General features: G+C 45.0%; 1 protein-coding gene across 2 annotated transcripts in view; it reads left to right on the top strand.

Moving 5' to 3' along the window:
• The window catches only part of LOC141271883 (uncharacterized), a 235008-nt gene extending 216141 nt beyond the window's left edge, over positions 1–18867 (top strand). For both annotated transcript variants that reach the window (XM_073682092.1, XM_073682091.1), the window contains exons 2-8: positions 6104–6249; positions 14205–14353; positions 14483–14659; positions 14742–14865; positions 14949–15046; positions 16449–16539; positions 17224–18867. In XM_073682092.1, coding sequence (XP_073538193.1) covers positions 14276–14353; positions 14483–14659; positions 14742–14865; positions 14949–15046; positions 16449–16539; positions 17224–18434 — 1779 coding nt within the window. In that variant the 5' untranslated portion in view covers positions 6104–6249; positions 14205–14275 and the 3' untranslated portion in view covers positions 18435–18867. The remainder of the gene's footprint in view (positions 1–6103; positions 6250–14204; positions 14354–14482; positions 14660–14741; positions 14866–14948; positions 15047–16448; positions 16540–17223) is intronic.
• Positions 18868–20809: the final 1942 nt, after the last annotated feature.

Raw genomic sequence — 20809 nt, 5'->3', positions numbered from 1 at the left:
GTACAGGGGACATTAACCCCTCCATTCCCGGAGATAGTGCCCCCCTCCCCCCAGTTCTGCCATGTGTATATGTACAGTAATATAACGCTGGATGTGATCATGTATACAGGGGGCATTAACCCCTCCATTCCCGGAGATAGTGCCCCCTTCCCCCAGTTCTGCCATGTGTATATGTACAGTAATATAACGCTGGATGTTCTCATGTATACAGGGGGCATTAACCCCTCCATTCCCGGAGATAGTGCCCCCTCCCCCCAGTTCTGCCATGTGTATATGTACAGTAATATAACGCTGGATGTTCTCATGTATACAGGGGGCATTAACCCCTCCATTCCTGGAGATAGTGCCCCCTTCCCCCAGTTCTGCCATGTGTATATGTACAGTAATATAACGCTAGGTGTTCTCATGTATACAGGGGGCATTAAGCCCTCCATTCCCGGAGATAGTGCCCCCTTCCCCCAGTTCTGCCATGTGTATATGTACAGTAATATAACGCTGGATGTGCTCATGTATACAGGGGACATTAACCTCTCCATTCCCGGAGATAGTGCCCCCCTTCCCCCAGTTCTGCCATGTGTATATGTACAGTAATATAACGCTGGATGTGCTCATGTATACAGGGGACATTAACCTCTCCATTCCCGGAGATAGTGCCCCCTTCCCCCAGTTCTGCCATGTGTATATGTACATTAATATAACGCTGGATGTGCTCATGTATACTGGGGACATTAACCCTTCCTTTCCCGGAGATAGTGCCCCCTTCCCCAGTTCTGCCATGTGTATATGTACAGTAATATAACGCTGATTGTGCTCATGTATACAGGGGGCATTAACCCCTCCATTCCCGGAGATAGTGCCCCCTTCCCCAGTTCTGCCATGTGTATATGTACAGTAATATAACGCTGGTTGTGCTCATGTATACAGGGAGCATTAACCCCTCCATTCCCGGAGATAGTGCCCCCTTCCCCAGTTCTGCCATGTGTATATGTACAGTAATATAACGCTGGTTGTGCTCATGTATACAGGGGGCATTAACCCCTTCATTCCCGGAGATAGTGCCCCCTTCCCCAGTTCTGCCATGTGTATATGTACAGTAATATAACGCTGGATGTGCTCATGTATACAGGGGACATTAACCCCTCCATTCCCGGAGATAGTGCCCCCTCCCCCAGTTCTGCCATGTGTATATGTACAGTAATATAACGCTGGTTGTGCTCATGTATACAGGGGACATTAACCCCTCCATTCCCGGAGATAGTGCCCCCTTCCCCCAGTTCTGCCATGTGTATATGTACAGTAATATAACTCTGGATGTGCTCATGTATACAGGGATCATTAACCCCTCCATTCCCGGAGATAGTGCCCCCTCCCCCCAGTTCTGCCATGTGTATATGTACAGTAATATAATGCTGGATGTGCTCATGTATGCAGGGGACATTAACCCCTCCATTCCTGGAGATAGTGCCCCCCTCCCCCCAGTTCTGCCATGTGTATATGTACAGTAATATAACGCTGGATGTGCTCATGTATACAGGGGACATTAACCCCTCCATTCCCGGAGATAGTGCCCCCTTCCTCAGTTCTGCAATGTGTATATGTACAGTAATATAACGCTGGATGTGCTCATGTATACAGGGGGCATTAACCCCTCCATTCCCGGAGATAGTGCCCCCTTCCCCCAGTTCTGCCATGTGTATATGTACAGTAATATAACGCTGGATGTTCTCATGTATACAGGGGGCATTAACCCCTCCATTCCCGGAGATAGTGCCCCCTCCCCCCAGTTCTGCCATGTGTATATGTACAGTAATATAACGCTGGATGTTCTCATGTATACAGGGGGCATTAACCCCTCCATTCCTGGAGATAGTGCCCCCTTCCCCCAGTTCTGCCATGTGTATATGTACAGTAATATAACGCTAGGTGTTCTCATGTATACAGGGGGCATTAAGCCCTCCATTCCCGGAGATAGTGCCCCCTTCCCCCAGTTCTGCCATGTGTATATGTACAGTAATATAACGCTGGATGTGCTCATGTATACAGGGGACATTAACCTCTCCATTCCCGGAGATAGTGCCCCCCTTCCCCCAGTTCTGCCATGTGTATATGTACAGTAATATAACGCTGGATGTGCTCATGTATACAGGGGACATTAACCTCTCCATTCCCGGAGATAGTGCCCCCTTCCCCCAGTTCTGCCATGTGTATATGTACATTAATATAACGCTGGATGTGCTCATGTATACTGGGGACATTAACCCTTCCTTTCCCGGAGATAGTGCCCCCTTCCCCAGTTCTGCCATGTGTATATGTACAGTAATATAACGCTGATTGTGCTCATGTATACAGGGGGCATTAACCCCTCCATTCCCGGAGATAGTGCCCCCTTCCCCAGTTCTGCCATGTGTATATGTACAGTAATATAACGCTGGTTGTGCTCATGTATACAGGGAGCATTAACCCCTCCATTCCCGGAGATAGTGCCCCCTTCCCCAGTTCTGCCATGTGTATATGTACAGTAATATAACGCTGGTTGTGCTCATGTATACAGGGGGCATTAACCCCTTCATTCCCGGAGATAGTGCCCCCTTCCCCAGTTCTGCCATGTGTATATGTACAGTAATATAACGCTGGATGTGCTCATGTATACAGGGGACATTAACCCCTCCATTCCCGGAGATAGTGCCCCCTCCCCCAGTTCTGCCATGTGTATATGTACAGTAATATAACGCTGGTTGTGCTCATGTATACAGGGGACATTAACCCCTCCATTCCCGGAGATAGTGCCCCCTTCCCCCAGTTCTGCCATGTGTATATGTACAGTAATATAACTCTGGATGTGCTCATGTATACAGGGATCATTAACCCCTCCATTCCCGGAGATAGTGCCCCCTCCCCCCAGTTCTGCCATGTGTATATGTACAGTAATATAATGCTGGATGTGCTCATGTATGCAGGGGACATTAACCCCTCCATTCCTGGAGATAGTGCCCCCCTCCCCCCAGTTCTGCCATGTGTATATGTACAGTAATATAACGCTGGATGTGCTCATGTATACAGGGGACATTAACCCCTCCATTCCCGGAGATAGTGCCCCCTTCCTCAGTTCTGCAATGTGTATATGTACAGTAATATAACGCTGGATGTGCTCATGTATACAGGGGGCATTAACCCCTCCATTCCCGGAGATAGTGCCTCCTTCCAGTGCCGTAACTATAAACTTCGGGGCCCCGCGGCAAAACTTCATAGTGGGGCCCCTCAACATTTCAATTACTAGAGGTTGTGCGGAAGGTGGTAAAGCCTGCTACGCATTGTTGTATACAACACACAGGCTTCACCACTTTCCGCAAGACCTTTAATAGATTTTGTTGTTTATGATGCAAGTTTTAGAAGTTAAATATTCAGTAAATATGTTTGGAAAATTAATAAGGTGAATAATTCCAAATCTTGTACAATTTTCAAATAACTGTATATGTTTATTAAATAGCAGGGCTTCTCACAGTTTGTGTCTGCTGAGACTGTCTCCTCTCAATGATGCTGAGAGTTTGTAAGGGTATGTGCACACGATGCAGAAATGCTCAGGATTTTTTCCTGAGCGTTTCTGCATCTCTCTGGCAGGAAAAAACGCATGCGGATTGTACATGCGGTTTCCTGCCAGGGACATGCGGAAATGAAGCGGTCTTCACTTTCATTTCCGCATGCGGGTTGACAAGCGCTTCCCAAGCGATTTTAGCATCACTTGGAAAGTGCTTGTCAACTTCACACTATATAAATCCATGCAACCGGCATGGATTTATATAGTGTGTGATGTCAAAAAATAAAAAATAAATCTATACTTTACCCTCTGATGGCCCCCGGTGTCCTGCTTCATCGGTCCCGGCTGCCGGCAGTGAAGACTTTAGGACCTTCCGACGTCAGCGTCACGTGACCCGTCACATGACTCTGACGTCAGCGAAGGTCCTTCTTCATTCAAACGCGAAGTGCCCGGGAAGCCGGCAGGACGCAGCGCGGGCCGTCAGAAGGTGAGAATATATATATTTTTTTATTTTATTCTTTTGGTACCTGGGTCTGGATGAGAGTCCTCTCATCCACACCCGGGTACCATCCGCACATTAGACCGCATGAAAAGCGCATCAACATATACAGTGATGCGGATTCCATGCGGTCTAATGCAAGTCAATGGCGGCAAAAGAGCAGCGTTTCCGCAAAATTAATTGACATGCTGCGGATTTTTGACCGCAGCATTTACGCTGCGGAAAAATCCGCATCATGGGCACAGCACATGCGGATTTCCATTGGGGAACATTGCTGCCCTTCTACCATGCGTTTTTCATGCGTTTCCGCGGCGTTTACGCAACTGCAAAAACGCCGCGGAAACGCATGATAAACGCATCGTGTGAACTCAGCCTTACAGTCAGTGTGCACTGTGCCGGCCTTGCCAACTCTCTGTGATCTCCAGACTAACATATTGTTACAAATCTTGTGCTATGAGACTCTCCAGGCCAGTGCAGGTTTCCATTCATTGACAGCTGGCAGAGCTCCTGGAAATTATTGAAATGATAGTCTCTCCTGTCCTCTTGGTGACATTGTCTGACAGGAATATAGGAGCTGGGTATTTTATGAGAAATTAAAGTATTAAAATACAATTTTTTACCATCAGTTTGGGGCCCCTTGTGTGGTTGGGGCCCCGGGGCAGTGCCCCGGTTGTAGTTACGGCCCTGCCTCCTTCCCTCTGTTCTGCCATGTGTATATGTATAGTAATATAACGCTGGATGTGCTCATGTATACAGAGGACATTAACCCCTCCATTCCCGGAGATAGTGCCCCCTTCCTCCAGTTCTGCCATGTGTATATGTACAGTAATATAACCCTGGATGTGCTCATGTATACAGGGGGCATTAACCCCTCCATTCCCGGAGATAGTGCCCCCTTCCTCCAGTTCTGCCATGTGTATATGTACAGTAATATAACCTTGGATGTGCTCATGTATACAGGGGACATTAACCCCTCCATTCCTGGAGATAGTGCCCCCTTCCTCCAGTTCTGCCATGTGTATATGTACAGTAATATAACGCTGGATGTTCTCATGTATACAGGGGGCATTAACCCCTCCATTCCTGGAGATAGTGCCTCCTTCCCCCTGTTCTGCCATGTGTATATGTACAGTAATATAACGCTGGATGTGCTCATGTATACAGGGGATATTAACCCCTCCATTCCTGGAGATAGTGCCCCCTTCCCCCAGTTCTGCCATGTGTATATGCACAGTAATGTAATGCTGGATGTGCTCATGTATACAGGGGATATTAACCCCTCCATTCCTGGAGATAGTGCCCCCTTCCCCCAGTTCTGCCATGTGTATATGTACAGTAATATAATGCTGGATGTGCTCATGTATACAGGGGACATTAACCCCTCCATTCCCGGAGATAGTGCCTCCTTCCCCCTGTTCTGCCATGTGTATATGTACAGTAATATAATGCTGGATGTGCTCATGTATACAGGGGACATTAACCCCTCCATTCCCGGAGATAGTGCCTCCTTCCCCCTGTTCTGCCATGTGTATATGTACAGTAATATAACGCTGGATGTGCTCATGTATACAGGGGATATTAACCCCTCCATTCCTGGAGATAGTGCCCCCTCCCCCCAGTTCTGCCATGTGTATATGCACAGTAATATAATGCTGGATGTGCTCATGTATACAGGGGATATTAACCCCTCCATTCCAGGAGATAGTGCCCCCTTCCCCCAGTTCTGCCATGTGTATATGTACAGTAATATAACGCTGGATGTGCTCATGTATACAGGGGAGGTCACTCTGGTTTGGGGACAGATGATGCTGGGAATGGAAATGTCTTTTTTGATATCCATAGAAATCTGGAGAAATGTAAAACCTTTTCCCTAATTTTGGCTGTAATAGTTTAGAATAAAGGGATTTCCCATGAAATGTCTGTGGCGTCAGTCCTGTAATGAGGACACTTGTCCTGGAGGAGATTGTGGAGCAGTATACGGGAGAAAACACAAGAGTATAAGATACTGTTAACCACAATGTGATATAAATATTTGAATTCCTGAAGTCTTTTTATCATTATTTATCGAGAACCTGTCAGCTGGATTTGGATGAACGCCTCTCTATTGGTCTACGCCGCTGCAATCATGTGACTACGTTATATAGATGAAGGAGAGGACCATCTCCCCACAGTGTAAAATGCCGGGGCCACGTCACATCTTAAAACAGATCTGAAGGTACAAAAGAATGTACTGTATTCAAATAAAGGGACAGAAAATTTGAAAATACTTCAGATTTTATTGTGTGTAAATAAAACATAAAAAAAAAGTCATAAAAATGTGGAGAGGAGGCAGACAAAGATTTCTGGTTCTGAGTATAACTGATTGGGAGCTGGTGGGTTAGCACTAGATCTGAGCAAATCTGCTGAAATTTTGAATTTGACAGATTCAGTTAAATTCAGCTCAGAAATTGATTTCACATGCAATGTGAATTGAATGCTCCCCAATTGTAAAATAATTAAAAAATGTTTTTATAGATTATAGTTACTTCACACATCACCTATCTTGATGACACAGCTCCCCGCCTAGTCATCCGCTAAATCTTTCCCTTTAGCTGCAATCTTCTGCTCTTCAGTACTTCATGTGCTGATTAGCCCTTACTCAACGGCGTGACATCGTCGAAAAATCAAGAATAAAGAGAATACCAAAGGAAAGTGTGATGCTAGTCACTACTCACGGATAAGCCATGAGGCTGGGTAGTCAAGAGATCTGAGGTCAAAAGCTAAGAGAGTACGTCATAGACAAAGGGGTGAGACGAAAGTAGGAAACAGTCCAAGGTGAATATTCCAAGAAGGTAGCGGATCACGACAAAAGGGCTAGGCAAACGAATGGTCAAGGCAAATCCTAGGTAGAGCATCAAAGATCAGAATACCAGACAAGGCTCACAAAACACACACCTCATGAGCAAAGCTACAATTGGAAGCAATCTAAGGCAGAGAGACAGTTAAATAGTCAAGTAGTTACTCTGGACAAAGAACACATGGATGAAGCCCTGCTACACCCTAGCCCTGATTGGACGGCTAAACTGTCACTTCAGACACTGACAGCTCAGCACGCCCAAGCATCTGATTGGACGGCTGAGCTGTCTATCACCACACTGACAGCTCAGCACGCGCCATTCCCAGATTGGACAGCAAAACTGTCATTCACAGTGTCCAGATACACAGACAAGAGACAGATGACATAACAGATATGAGCTAGTATATGACCGGTCGGAGAGCTGTGGCATGGAGACAGGTGAGAGAAAATGTAAGGTATATTTATTTTTTTTCCTTTTTAGATCTTCCTGATCCTAAGAAGAATTCAGATAAATGTTGGCCATTTAGCAAATTGGAATTTATTTTTAAATTTTAAGTGAATTCAAATCAAATCTGTCATCTAAGTCTTAAGACTTAGGTGCTTAATGCTGGTGAACTCTGGGGCTAATTTAATTTACTATGATATTTGCACTAGAATTATGTCTCAAGTTGCTTCAGATTTCTAACACGTTCCATCAGCCTCAATTATAAAGGGTTTTCGATGATTTTGTAAATGGCAAGAAAAAAATTGGTGGATAAATGTATTTGTCAAATATACCAATTTTACTAGTGGTGTGTGCTAGTTTTTTGACAAAAAAAATGGTGTAATTCAACTAAGTGTTGGTGTAAAGTTATGCAAGAGTATGTACAGATGCATCACTGCTGAAATTCAAATGTTGCGAATTTTCTACAATTTTGATGAGCAATTCAATTTACGTCAGATTTTTGCAGTGCAAGTCTAATGTTCCCCAATTGCCTGCAAAAGACATTTAATCCCTTTACCCCCGAGGGTGATTTGCACGTTAATGACCAGGCCAATTTTTAAAATTCTGACCACTGTCACTTTATGAAGTAATTACTCTGGAACGCTTCAACGGATCCCCGATTCTGAGATGTTTTTTTCGTGACATATTATGCTTCATGATAGTGGTAAAATTTCTTCGTTAACACATTTGTGAAAAATGGAAATTTGTCGAAAAATTTCCAGTTTTCATGCCCTTAAATCAGAGAGATATGTCACACAAAACACTTAATAAATAACATTTCCCAAATGTCTACTTTACATCAGCACAATTTTGGAACCAACATGTTTTTTGGTTAGGGAGCTATAAGGTTTAAAAGTTGACCAGCAATTTCTAATTTTTACAACAAAATTCACAAAACCTTTTTTTTAGGGACCACATCACATTTGAAGTCACTTTGAGGGGCCTGTATGACAGAAAATACCCAAAAGTGACACCATTCTAAAAACTGCACCCCTCAAGGTGCTCAAAACCACATTCAAGAAGTTTATTAACTCTTCACGTGCATCACACCAATTAATTGAACGTGAAAGGAAAAAATTAACATATAACTTTTTTTCACTAAAATTTTATTTTACCCCAATTTTTTTATTTTCACAAAGGTACCAGAAGAAATTGGACCCCAATTGAGTACGCTGATACCTCATATGTGGGGGATAGCCATTGTTTGGGCGCATGGCAAGGCTCGGAAGGGAAGGAGCGCCAATTGACGTTTTCAATGCAAAACTCGCTTGAATTGACAGCAGACCCCATGTCGCGTTTGGAGAGCCCCTGATGTGCCTAAACAGTGGAAACCCCTCACAAGTGACCCCATTTTGGAAGCTAGACCCCTTAAGGCAGAGGTCCCCAACCGCCGGTCCGTGGACCAGGACCGGGCCGTTGGGGTTTTTCAGCCGGTCCGCGGCACCGCCACAGACAATCACTAAACATTGACAGTGTGCTCTGGTCTGCGGTGGCTCAGAGCACACTGTGTGGGGTGGATGCTGCCCGCTGTTCTAGACTCCCGCAGGGTAGACCTGTAGAGGACCTGTGATGACATCAAGGTACATAACTGTGATGTCACCACAGGTCCTGAAGCAGGATGAAGCAGGGGCGGAACTACCGCCCGTGCAGCCGGTTCATTGAACGGGGGCCCCGAGGGAGAGGGGGCCCCTCCAGCCTCCAGCAGGGCCGCCATCAGGGCATGACTGCCCTGACTCCAGCTGGTAGGAGCCCCCTCGGAGCCCCCCTCTTGTGCGTGTCTCTCCTCATGGGGCCCCCGTCCCCATGCAAAGCGCCGGGTCCAGGACATCTCATAATTCCTCTGACTTCCGGTCATGTGACGGCGCCGTCACATGACCGGAAGGCAGGAGAACCTGGTGTCAGCGATTTGGAAGAGCGCCAGGATTCTGCAGGGATCGCATGGGGGTAAGTATAACAAGTTTTATTTTTTTTTTAAATACAATTAACTAGAAGTGGGGGGAATGGGAGATGCACATGGGGGGAGGGGAGAGATGAGAGATGCACATGGGGGAGGGGAGAGATGAGAGATCCACATGGGGGGGAGGGGAGAGATGAGAGATGCACATGGGGGGAGGGGAGAGATGAGAGATGCACATGGGGGGGGGGAGATGAGAGATGCACATGGGGGAGGGGAGAGATGAGAGATGCACATGGGGGGGAGGGGAGAGATGAGAGATGCACATGGGGGAGGGGAGAGATGAGAGATGCACATGGGGGGAGGGGAGAGATGAGAGATGCACATGGGGGGCAGGGGAGAGATGCACATGGGGGGGAGGGGAGATATGAGAGATGCACATGGGGAGGGGAGAGATGAGAGATGCACGGGGGGATGAGAGATGCACGGGGGGGATGAGAGATGCACGGGGGGTGGATGAGAGATGCACGGGGGGTGGATGAGAGATGCACGGGGGGGATGAGAGATGCACGGGGGGGTGGATGACAGATGCACGGGGGGTGGATGAGAGATGCACGGAGGGGGATGAGAGATGCACGGAGGGTGAGCTGCACATGGGGGGGTGAGAGATGCACATTGGGGGGGGTTATGTTTACATAACTTTGTTGCCTTATGAAGGGCGGGGGGGCCCCCAAAAATTTCTTGCACAGGGGCCCACTACAGTCTGTGTCCGCCCCTGGGATGAAGTAAATGCAGCTGAACAGCAGCTGTCAGGACAGCTGCCCTGTCCTGCTGCAGGGCGTGATGGGGCCTCAGTGATGCGGCTCCTGGCACAGCACATTATGTGGGGCTCCTGGCAAAGCTCCTGGCGGGGACCTGGTCTACACTATATGATAAGTATGCACTAAACTCCAAATCCCTCCATTACCCCGCCCCCAGATGACCAAAGCCCCGCCCACCCCACCCCCTCCTTGCTGGGCCATGGAAAAATGATCTTGCTTCAAGCCGGTCCCTGGTGCAAAAAAGGTTGGGGACCACTGCCTTAAGGAACTTCTTTAGATGTGTGGTGAGCACTTTGAACCCCCAAGTGTGTTTTAAAAGTTTATGATGTAGAGCCGTGGAAAAAAAAAACATTTTTTTTCCACAAAAATGATCTTTTTTCCGCAATATTTTTATTTTCACGAGGGTACCAGGAGAAATTGGACCCCAAAAGTTGTTGTGCAATTTCTCCTGAGTACGTCGATACCTCATATGTGGGGGAAAGCAATTTTTTGGGCGCACGGCAGGGCTCGGAAGCGCCATTTGACGTTTTCAATGCAAGACTCCCTGGAATTGACAGCGGACCCCATGTCGCATTTGGAGAGCCCCTGATGTGCCTAAACAGTGGAAACCCCCCACAAGTGACCCCATTTTGGAACGGATACCTGATTTGTGAAGTTTATAATGTAGCGTCATACATCAGTTGTGTAGGACAACCTCGCGAACACTACACAACTGACGAATGACAACCTGACGAACACTACGTCAGTTGTGTAGTGTTCATCAGGTTGTCATACATCAGAAATGAATTTAGTAGTCCATGGAAGTTTGGTACTTTTTGAAGCATTCTTTCATGCACAGGCCAGGTTTGTCGGGGCAGGTGTCACATGGATAAATGGTGTCCTCGCGTATTCCCCTTTTATAACACACTCGGCACCTCTTTTGTGACTTATCTGTTTTTGCGGCTTGAGGGATCTCCCCTGGGAAATGCTGGCCTGGTACAATTCGAGGTCCTTCAGTTTCGGAAGTACTGGGGCCCGCTACGTCACCGCTCCCAAATATCAGGGCCTTAATAACTGTCTCCTGGAAGTGAAGGTATGATGCAGAAGTCTGGCCTGCATATTGTGACAGAAGGAAAGCGTTGTGCATTGCCATCTGTACAAGGTGCACTGCCAACTTCTTGTACCACACCTTGGCCTTTCTCAAAGCACTGTATTGCTGGAGGACTTGATCAGTGAGATCAACTCCCCCCATGTACTTGTTGTACCCCAATACACAGTCTGGTTTGACGATCTGTGTAGTGGAACCTCGTACAGTTCTGAGGGGGCTGCCATCACCATGTATGGTGGTCAAGATAAGGACATCCCTCTTGTCCTTGTACTTGACCACCAGTAGGTGGTCGCTTCATTGGGCTCTGCTCTCACCCCTTCTGAGCAGCTGCCCAATTAGCCTCTTTGGGAGGTCTCTCTGATTTTTCCGGACAGTAGGCTCACTCCCAGAACAGGGGGGCATTCAGGGGGTTCAATACGGGAGTCCTTCCCTTCATAAACTCTAAACTTGTGAGTGTACCCTGAGGTACTCTCGCAAAGTTTATACAGCTTGATTCCGTACCTGGCCCTCTTACTGGGCAGGTACTTCCGGAATCCCAGATGCCCCTTAAAAGCAATTAAGGACTCATCCACACAGATGTCCCTTTGGGGCATTTACACTTCAGCAAACTTGTTGTTGAAGTGTTCGATGACCGGCTGAACTTTGAAAAGATGATCAAAGTTCAAGTCATCGCGTGTAGGACACCTTGCATTATCGTTGTAATGCAAGAACTTGTGGATGGCCTCAAAACGTGTCCGGGTCATGACCATGCTGAACACTGGAGTGTTATACAAAACTTCAACACTCCAGTATTGCCGAACTTCTGGCTTCTTCAGGATCCCCATATGAAGCACCAGGCCCCAAAACTTCATCATTTCTACTGCATCTACAGGAGACCAGTTAGAAAATGATGAAGAGGAGTTTTGTTCCAAAAACTGATGAGCGTACAAATTAGTTTGGCCCACCATGAGGTTTATAAAATCCTCAGAGAAAAAGACTTTGAAAAAGTCTATTTCTGTGAGGCCATTGGTGTCAAACTTGATTCCTGATTCCGCCACGAAATCAGGAATCAGTGGCTCATAATTTTCAGGGGACGAGGTCCATATGGGGTCAGTAGTGGGGGGCGCTGGTTCATCTTCTCTCCTGAAACGACTGAGGAGGAAGAAGAGGAAGACGACAGGAGCTGGAGACCGTGCCCTGAGCAGGAGACTGTGCCCAGAGCAGGAACTGGAGCCCAGAGCAAGAAACCAGGACCGAAGCTGGAGCTGGAGACCAGAACCAAGATAATTAACAAAAAAAATCCTGAAAAGCAGCAAGCACGGATGTTGATCAGTGAAGTAGTCACTGGTCAGCGCACGGCCGCTGCAGGACGCACGAAAAAAAAACTGGTGGGAAGGGAGGTAAAAAGAGGGGAGAGGGGGGATTGCGGTGGAGAACAGAGATGGACTTACCAAAGCAGGATCTGGAGCAGGAACCGCAGCAGGTCAGGAGCAGGAGACCCAGGATGCCGGAGCAGAAGATCCAGGAGAGCAGAGCAGCAGAAGCAGCGACTGGAGCAGGTGAGAAGACTTTCTTGTAGTGTCACAGAAGATTCTGTGGCACTACAAGGCCTAGCGACAGACAGATCAGATTTCCTCTCTGTAGAAATCCTCACCAAGTGTGAGGGTCTGCAGGGCGGTCACAGGGGGTGATAGAGTGGTGACAGGCCGGTCACCACCCAGTCACCTCCTGGTCAGGTACTCTGATGACATTGATCGCTCCAATCAGAGTACCTGAGTACAGGTGACCGGGCGGTCACAGGGAGGTGTCACCTCCCTGTGACCCCCTGTGGTGCATGCTCTGCCCCAGCCATCTGATTGGTGACATTGATTGCACCAATCAGACATGGCTGGGGCAGAGCATGCACCACAGGGGGTCAGAGGGAGGTGACACCTCCCTGTGACCGGCCAGTCACCTGTATTCAGGTACTCTGATTGGAGTGATCGATGCCATCATTGATTGCTCCAATCAGAACAGTCTGGGGGTGTTCATCATATTACAGGGGGTCATGGGGCGGTGACAGGCAGGTCACAAGCCGGTCACCGACCCATGACCGCCTTGTCAACGCTTGGTCACGCTATGATCGGTGCGATCAATGTGATTGGCGATCGCACCGATCATAGCGCTTTGGGGTCAGGGCTGGGGTCTCCTAGCAACAGGCTAGGATTGGTACTCTTAGGAGCACCGATCCTAGGCTGCACATCACAATTTCCGGCAATCTGATTGCCGGAAACCGTGAGAATGTTGTGATTGGCTGTTCAGAATTGAACAACCAATCACCACAATCGTGGGTGAGGGGCGCTGCGACACCCCCCGGGATGCCAGCGTCATCTACCCTGAGGTAGGATGGCGGTGGAAATTTAATGCGATCACTGCTACTTTAGTCGCAGGACCACATTAAAGACCATGACCTAATAGTACGTCAATGGTCCAATCGACCCAGGTCACCATGATGGACTATTAGGTCACACATCAGAAAGGGGTTTAAAAAAAATATAAAAAATATTTTACTCATATTACCCCTCACCTGTCCAGCTGCAGACCCCCACCCTGTCCTCCACTGAATATGGTCTTCTTCTCTTTAGTCTTCATTCTTCAGCGTGGCACTTAAAACTGAAGAGAATAAGACTACAACCAGATGGAGTGAATGAAATTGGAAAAAAAAATCAAAAACCTGAATTCTAGTGAATTTGACTTTTTTTTTGTGGAGCTTTGAAGCAGATTCGATTTGCTTCATATCGATTTGGTTACTACTTGGTAGGGCTTACGAGTGTAACGCTGTTGAAGAAAAATCTAAATGCATGTTAAATCTTTCACCTCACCACACCCTTGTGCTCCCTGTCAGTCTCTATTTAAATTGTTTTGAGTGGTGATGCTATAATTTCCAAATTGTGACCTCTGATGGTTCACAGAGAGCAATTACAACATCTACACATTATATCTCACTTGTTTCACCTTATTATCTCCAATAATTGAATTATTACATGGAATCTTTATGATGTTACATCAGCTCATCTTCTTTCTGTTCAGGTCCCGACCATATTGGATCCTCTCAGTGGAGATTTTCTGTATGAGAGAATTTTCCTGGTTGACTGTCAAAGATGGATAAGGACAGGGACAAGATGGCAGAGAGGATATTGCACCTCACCCTAGAGATCCTCTTTCGGCTTACTGGAGAGGTGAGAGATTCTGATGACGTCACATTACATCATTCTTTTCTATGGGAATAATAGATCGGCAGAACTGGAGAGGTGAGGACTCTGGAAATGTCTGTAGTGAGATTTATTAAGGTTTTTCTCCATAACCAGGATTACACAGTAGTGAAGAAGACCTCTAGTGACCGCTGTCAGGCCCCTGTGTCTGAGGGATGGGGAAGACCCGTGAACCCAATCATGGGGTCTCCACCTCAACCCCTTATACATATGGACATTGATGCGAAGATCCTAGAACTTACCTACAAGATGATTGAGCTGCTGACTGGAGAGGTGACACTGCTGGGAATGCTGGGACATTATACAGTAATGCTATGAAGGGATCGGGGGATGACGGTATCATTGTATGTGTCAGGTTCCTATAAGGTGTCAGGATGTCACCATCTATTTCTCCATGGAGGAGTGGGAGTATTTAGAGGGACACAAAGATCTGTACAAGGACATCATGATGGAGGTTCCCCAGCCCCCCACATCACCAGGTAATAGACAGGACTAAATACACACGGTCTATAATTATCTGTATGTAAAGAATGAATCCAGTCCCTGTATGTGTTTCCTCCAGTTCTATTCAGTAAAAGGACAACACCAGAGAGATGTCCCCGACCTCTTCTTCCACAGGACTGTAAACAAGAAAATCTCGATGTTCCTCCGGATTATCAGGTAGATGGAGAGAAGGTGACACGAGATCTCCCCTATGATGTATAGACAGATGTGAAGGTCTTGTGCTCAGTTTTGTTTTATCCACCATTATTACCGTATTTTTTGGACTATAAGACGCACTTTTTTCCTCCAAAATTTTAGAGGAAAGTTGGAGAGTGCGTCTTATAGTCCAGATAATACATTCCGGCTGTGGATGGTGGGGAGTGGTGCGACAGCGGAGCGATCACATGTGCCCACTACTAAAGAGAATGAATATTCACTCCTCTCCACTCCCAAGGGCGTGGAGAGGAATGAATATGCATTCTCTTTAATAGCTGGCACACGTCATCGCCGAGCCGCAGCTGGAAGCTGTGGTTGCGATTGACAATGTGCGCTATTAAAGAAAATGAATATGCACTCCTCTCAACGCCCATAGTCCTGGCATGGAGAGGCGGGAATATTCCGGCAGCTGATATCAGAGTGTAAAAGCACATGGCAGTGACTTCATGTGCTGCTGGCAAGCTGAGAACAACTGCTGGCAGCAGAACAGGACGCAGCGGTGGAGCAGAGGGAAAGAAGGTGAGTAGAAGTGTTTATTTCTTTTTCATGTGTGCAGTGATTAGGGGCCATACATACCAGGACAGGGATGGGGGTGGGGCATGCATACCAGGATTGGTGATGGGGGGCAATGCTTACCAGGATGGGGATGAGGGGGCCATGAATACTAGGATTAGGGATGAGGGTGCCATGCATACCAGGATAGGGATTGGGAGCCATGTATACCAGGATGGGGGCCAATCTTACCAGGATGGGGATGAGGGGGCCATGAATACCAGGATTAGGGATGAGGGTGCCATGCATACCAGGATAGGGATGGGGAGCCATGTATACCAGGATGGGGGCAAATCTTACTAGGGTGGGGATGAGGGGCTGTGGATATCAGGATGGATATGAGGGGTGCCATGCTTATCAGGATGGGGGGCCATGGATACCAGGATGGGGATGGGGGGTCATTCATACCAGCATGGGGAGAGGGGGGCCATGCATACCAGCATGGGGAGAGGGGTGCCATGCATGCCAGGATGGGGATTAGGGGACCATGCATACCATGATTAGGATGGGGGCCATATATACCAGGATGGGGGATATTAGTACAGAATTGGGGGACATTACTCCTATAACAGTGTCAGCAGCAGACCCCCTCCCTCCATAACAGTGCGTCATGACCACATTTTTTCTTACATTTTTTTTCCTGTTTTCCTCCTCAAAAACCTAGTTGCGTCATATGGTCCGGTGCGTCTTATAGTCCTAAAATTATGGTATATGTTTTATACTTAATGAGTACTGTGGAGATGGCAGGATTAGAGCTGATCATAGATGTGACTTCTCCATCTGTCTGTGACTGTTACAATATTCATTTCAGGGTAATGATCTGATCCATATTAATACTATGGAGACATATGTGAGGGATAATGAGCAGTGTAAAGAGGAGATTCCTACATATGACTACCCAGGTGAGTAGTAACCAGTAAATGCAGAGTCACAGATTCTGCTCAGTCACCGGCTTCTACTTTGTTACGTTAACTGTGTTACTATCTGTATTCTGTTTTTGTGTACTGTATGTTCCCCCGTTCCTATTCTCAGTAAGTATTCTTCATACAAAGTTTAATTTTGAAATAATATTAAAATCCATAGACATCAGGTTGTGAGGTTCACAAATACCTTCTCACTTGTTCATTGCTATATCATTTGCAAGCTCTACAACCTAATATTTCTACAAATAAAATATTTGAATCCACATGATGCTGGACAAGATCCCTTTTCTTCGGCTGTATGTTACAGACAGGCTGTAAGATGGAAATCACCTAAAACTTTAAATCACAGGGCCCTTTTTAATTTTTCACAAATTTTTTGGCATTTAAACATCAGTAACCAGCACATTGAAGCTCAAGCCTTTGAAGATCCTGACATCAACACAGACATGGAAAACTGCAGATCAACCTGGTGGTTTTGCAGTGAGGTCTACTCTTAGATTGTGAGCTGTTGCTTGCCAGCTGTCTTAATCTATTACTAGATTCATTTTACTAGATATTTATCAATTATTCTGAAAATGTTTTTTATAGAAGTGTTATAACATATCTGTATAATTGTAGAGTTATATTATGGAAAAATAATAAATTCTGTTTTATTCTTGGCAGATGACTGTATCGGGAGTTCAGGGGGATATCTGATATCTTCAGATTTTAAAGGCGATGATTGTGGTAAAACACAAGATGCATATGAAGAGAATACCATTATCACAGATTTACCATCATCCCTTCACAGCAAAGATTTATCATCTGATCCTTTTGAAAAAGTCCTATCTTCTGATTTATCAAAGACTGCTAAGCAAAGTAAATGTCCCAGAAGAGTTAATGATCATCACAGAGCTCACACAGGGGAGAAGCTGTATTCAAGTTTAGATTGTGAGAAACATTATAGCACCAAATCAAATCTTGGAAAACCTGAGAATAGTCAAACAGGAGTGAAGCTTATTTTAGATTCAGACCGTGGGAAACGCTATGGTGGTAAATCAAGCCTTGTAACACTTCAAAAAAATCATGGAAAACTGAAGCCATTTTTTTGTCCAGAATGTGGGAAATGTTTTAACGATAAATCTCAGCTTCTTAGACATCAGAAAAGTCATACTGGGGAAAAGCCTTTTTCATGTTCACAATGTGGGAAATGTTTTATCCAAAAATCAGATCTTGTAAGACATCACAGGAGCCACACAGGAGAGAGGCCATATTCATGTTCAGAATGTGGGAAATGTTTTACAGAGAAATCACATCTTGTTACACATCAGAGAGTTCACACAGAGGAGAAACCATTTTCATGTTCAGAATGTGGGAAACATTTTAGTGTTAAATCTGTTCTTGTTTCACATCAGAAAATGCACACAGGGGAGAAGCCATTTTCATGCTCTAAATGTGGAAAGTGTTTTATTACAAAATTACGTCTTGTTAGACATCAGAATACTCACACAGTGGAAAAGCCATTTTCATGTTCTGAGTGTGGTAAGTGTTTTATCGAGAAATTACGCCTTGTTAGACATCAGAGAATTCACACTGGGGAGAAGCCATATTCGTGTTTAGAATGTGGAAATTCTTATATTGATAAGTCTGATCTTGTTAGACATGAAAGAAGTCACACTGGTGAGAAACCATTTTCATGTTCAGAATGTGGCAAACATTTTAGTAGTAGATCTGCTTTTGTTACACATCAGAGAGTTCACACAGGAGAGAATCCATTTTTATGTTCAGAATGTGGGAAATGTTTTACAGAGAAATTACGTCTTGTTAGACATCAGAGAATTCACACAAAGGAGAAACCATTTTCAGAATGTGGTGTTCATAGTAGTAAAGTGTAACTATTGTTTCAGGCAGCTGCGCATCTAATCTACTGTAGCTTTTCTCCATAAATTTTTATTATCAACAACTGTTATCTCCTCCCTCTGTGTGCTGAAAACCAATCTTTATAAATCACACATTTTTCGAGTGAACGATCAGTTCAGGGGTAGAGCGAGGCATTTGTCTACATTAACATATGCAGTCTTGTCCAAAGATATCAGCTTTTGGCCCAAAATCCTGACTGATGGCAATGCATTCTTGTCTGGAGTTTATCTGTGTTTTTGTTTCAGATGGGATTAAGATCTGGGGATAGTTCCAAAATTTCAATGTTTTCTATACCCAATAACTTAGTTATCACTTTTGCCTTGTGATAGTGTGCTCCATTATGCTCGAGACTTGTGCTAAAATACCATGTAGTTTTATGTCAAATATATGCTAAATTTTTGAAATTTCTGAAGGCTTTACAAATTTCCAGGCTATACTGTAGGGACACTATATGTGCATGGGTAAAAAACTGGTTAAGGGTCATGAAACAGTAAAGTGTCAGTCTTTGCTCATGACCCAAAAGTTTGTAGGATAATAAAAACTGAACTTGACTGTATAATATTACAAAACAATCTGGTTAAGATGTCTGCATGGGCAAAAATATGGCAGATGAAGTTTAATATTGCTAAAAGTATAGTAATGCACCGTGGTCGCATATATTAAATAGAAATATATTCGGGACTATAGAACGGGAGAAGGACTTATCCTGGCTACAAGGCAGCTAATAACCAACAGTACTCAATGTCAAGCAGCAATTACAAAAGCACATACGTTTTTGGAGTGTATAAAAAAAGAGATAAAATCCTTTGATCCTAGTGTAATATTACGGTACTTGTGAGGCCACATCTTCAAGGGTCCCAGTTTTGGGCTCAATATTCTAAAAAAAGATATTGGAAAGCTAGAGTCAATTCAAGGGAAAGCAGCTAGATTAGTACATGGAATGGAAAGGCCTATCATGCAATGAGAGGTTAGAAAAGTTGAGCGTGTTTACATTAGAAGAAAAACGCCTCAGCAACGATCTCATTTATATGTATAAATACTAAATACATGTGTGGTTAATACAAAGGACTGGAACATGACTTAGTCCTTCCAAAGTCCTGGAACATGACTTAGTTCTTCCAAAGTCCATACAAGGACCAGGGGACATGCTTTATGAGTAGAGGAAAGGCGATTCTCGCTGATAAATAAGAAAAGGTTCTTTGCAGTTAGAACAGTCAGGCTGTGGAATGCCTGACCACAAGAGGTAGTAATGGCCGACACTATAACAGCTTTTATAGAAGGGCTGGATTTATAACCCACAAATGAAATTGTGGGTGATAAATAATCAAGTGATAATGAAGGTGTAATTGGTTGAAGAAGGTTGAACTTGATGGACCTGAGTCTTTTTTGAACTTATGTAGTTGTATGAAGATGGAAAATTATCACATACAGTAAACTCTGTAAAATAAGAGAAAATGTAATTGCCAAGTTTATTATTATTTAGAAGTATATGCAAATATCTTAACTGAGTGTAAGGTAACATTTGCATGTAAATGAATAGTGGGCCCCCAGAGTCAATGTTACTGATGGGGCCTTGGCACCTCAGTTCACCACTGTATGTACCCCCAAATTTTATCAATAATAATAACAGCTTGCCATGCAAACACGAGCCCACAACACCTTGTGGCAGAAGTATTAAAAAGATATGAAAATGGGGTCACAAACATTTTTTTTTTTTAACAAAGTTTTGAATCTTTTTAATCTATTCAATTAAAAAACTTTATAAATTTGCTATTGCTGTGCTCATACAGGAGATGGAAAATCTTGGTTTTACGTAATAAATTTTTTTAATAAGGTTTAGTAAGGATTTTCAACAAATGTAGAAAGATGTTATAAGATAAAGATATTGACTACAAGTACGACTGGGATACATTTGAGATGGATGGCAATGAACTGGAAGTTATAAAGGACTTCAACCTACTCGGATCAATGATAACTCAAGATGCAGCTATGACACCAGAAGTGAATTGGAGAATAGCTATGGGGAAATCAACAATGAAGTCACTGGACAAGGTATTCAAATCAAGGAACATTTCACTGGCAACACTCTTACATAGTTTGTTTTTTTTCTGTAGTAACATATGGATGTCAAACCTGGACAATAAAGACACAAGACAGAAGAAGAATCAACGCCTTCGAGCCAGACATGTCACTCGAAGCAAGGATCACCAAGCTACAACTTGTCACTTTGAACATATCATACAAAGAGAGCAATCACTGGAAAAGGACATCATGGTCGGTAGACTAGAAGGAGCAAGGCGACGTGGAAGACCAGCAACCCGATGGCTTGATACAAGATAACGGCGGAGAA

The sequence above is a fragment of the Phyllobates terribilis genome, unplaced genomic scaffold (genome assembly GCF_046119375.1).
Source record: "Phyllobates terribilis strain yellow unplaced genomic scaffold, ASM4611937v1 Scaffold_5__5_contigs__length_657084704, whole genome shotgun sequence".
NCBI lineage: Eukaryota > Metazoa > Chordata > Amphibia > Anura > Dendrobatidae > Phyllobates > Phyllobates terribilis.
Note: the sequence above shows the minus strand (reverse complement) of the source record. Positions and strands in the feature narration are given on the sequence as shown.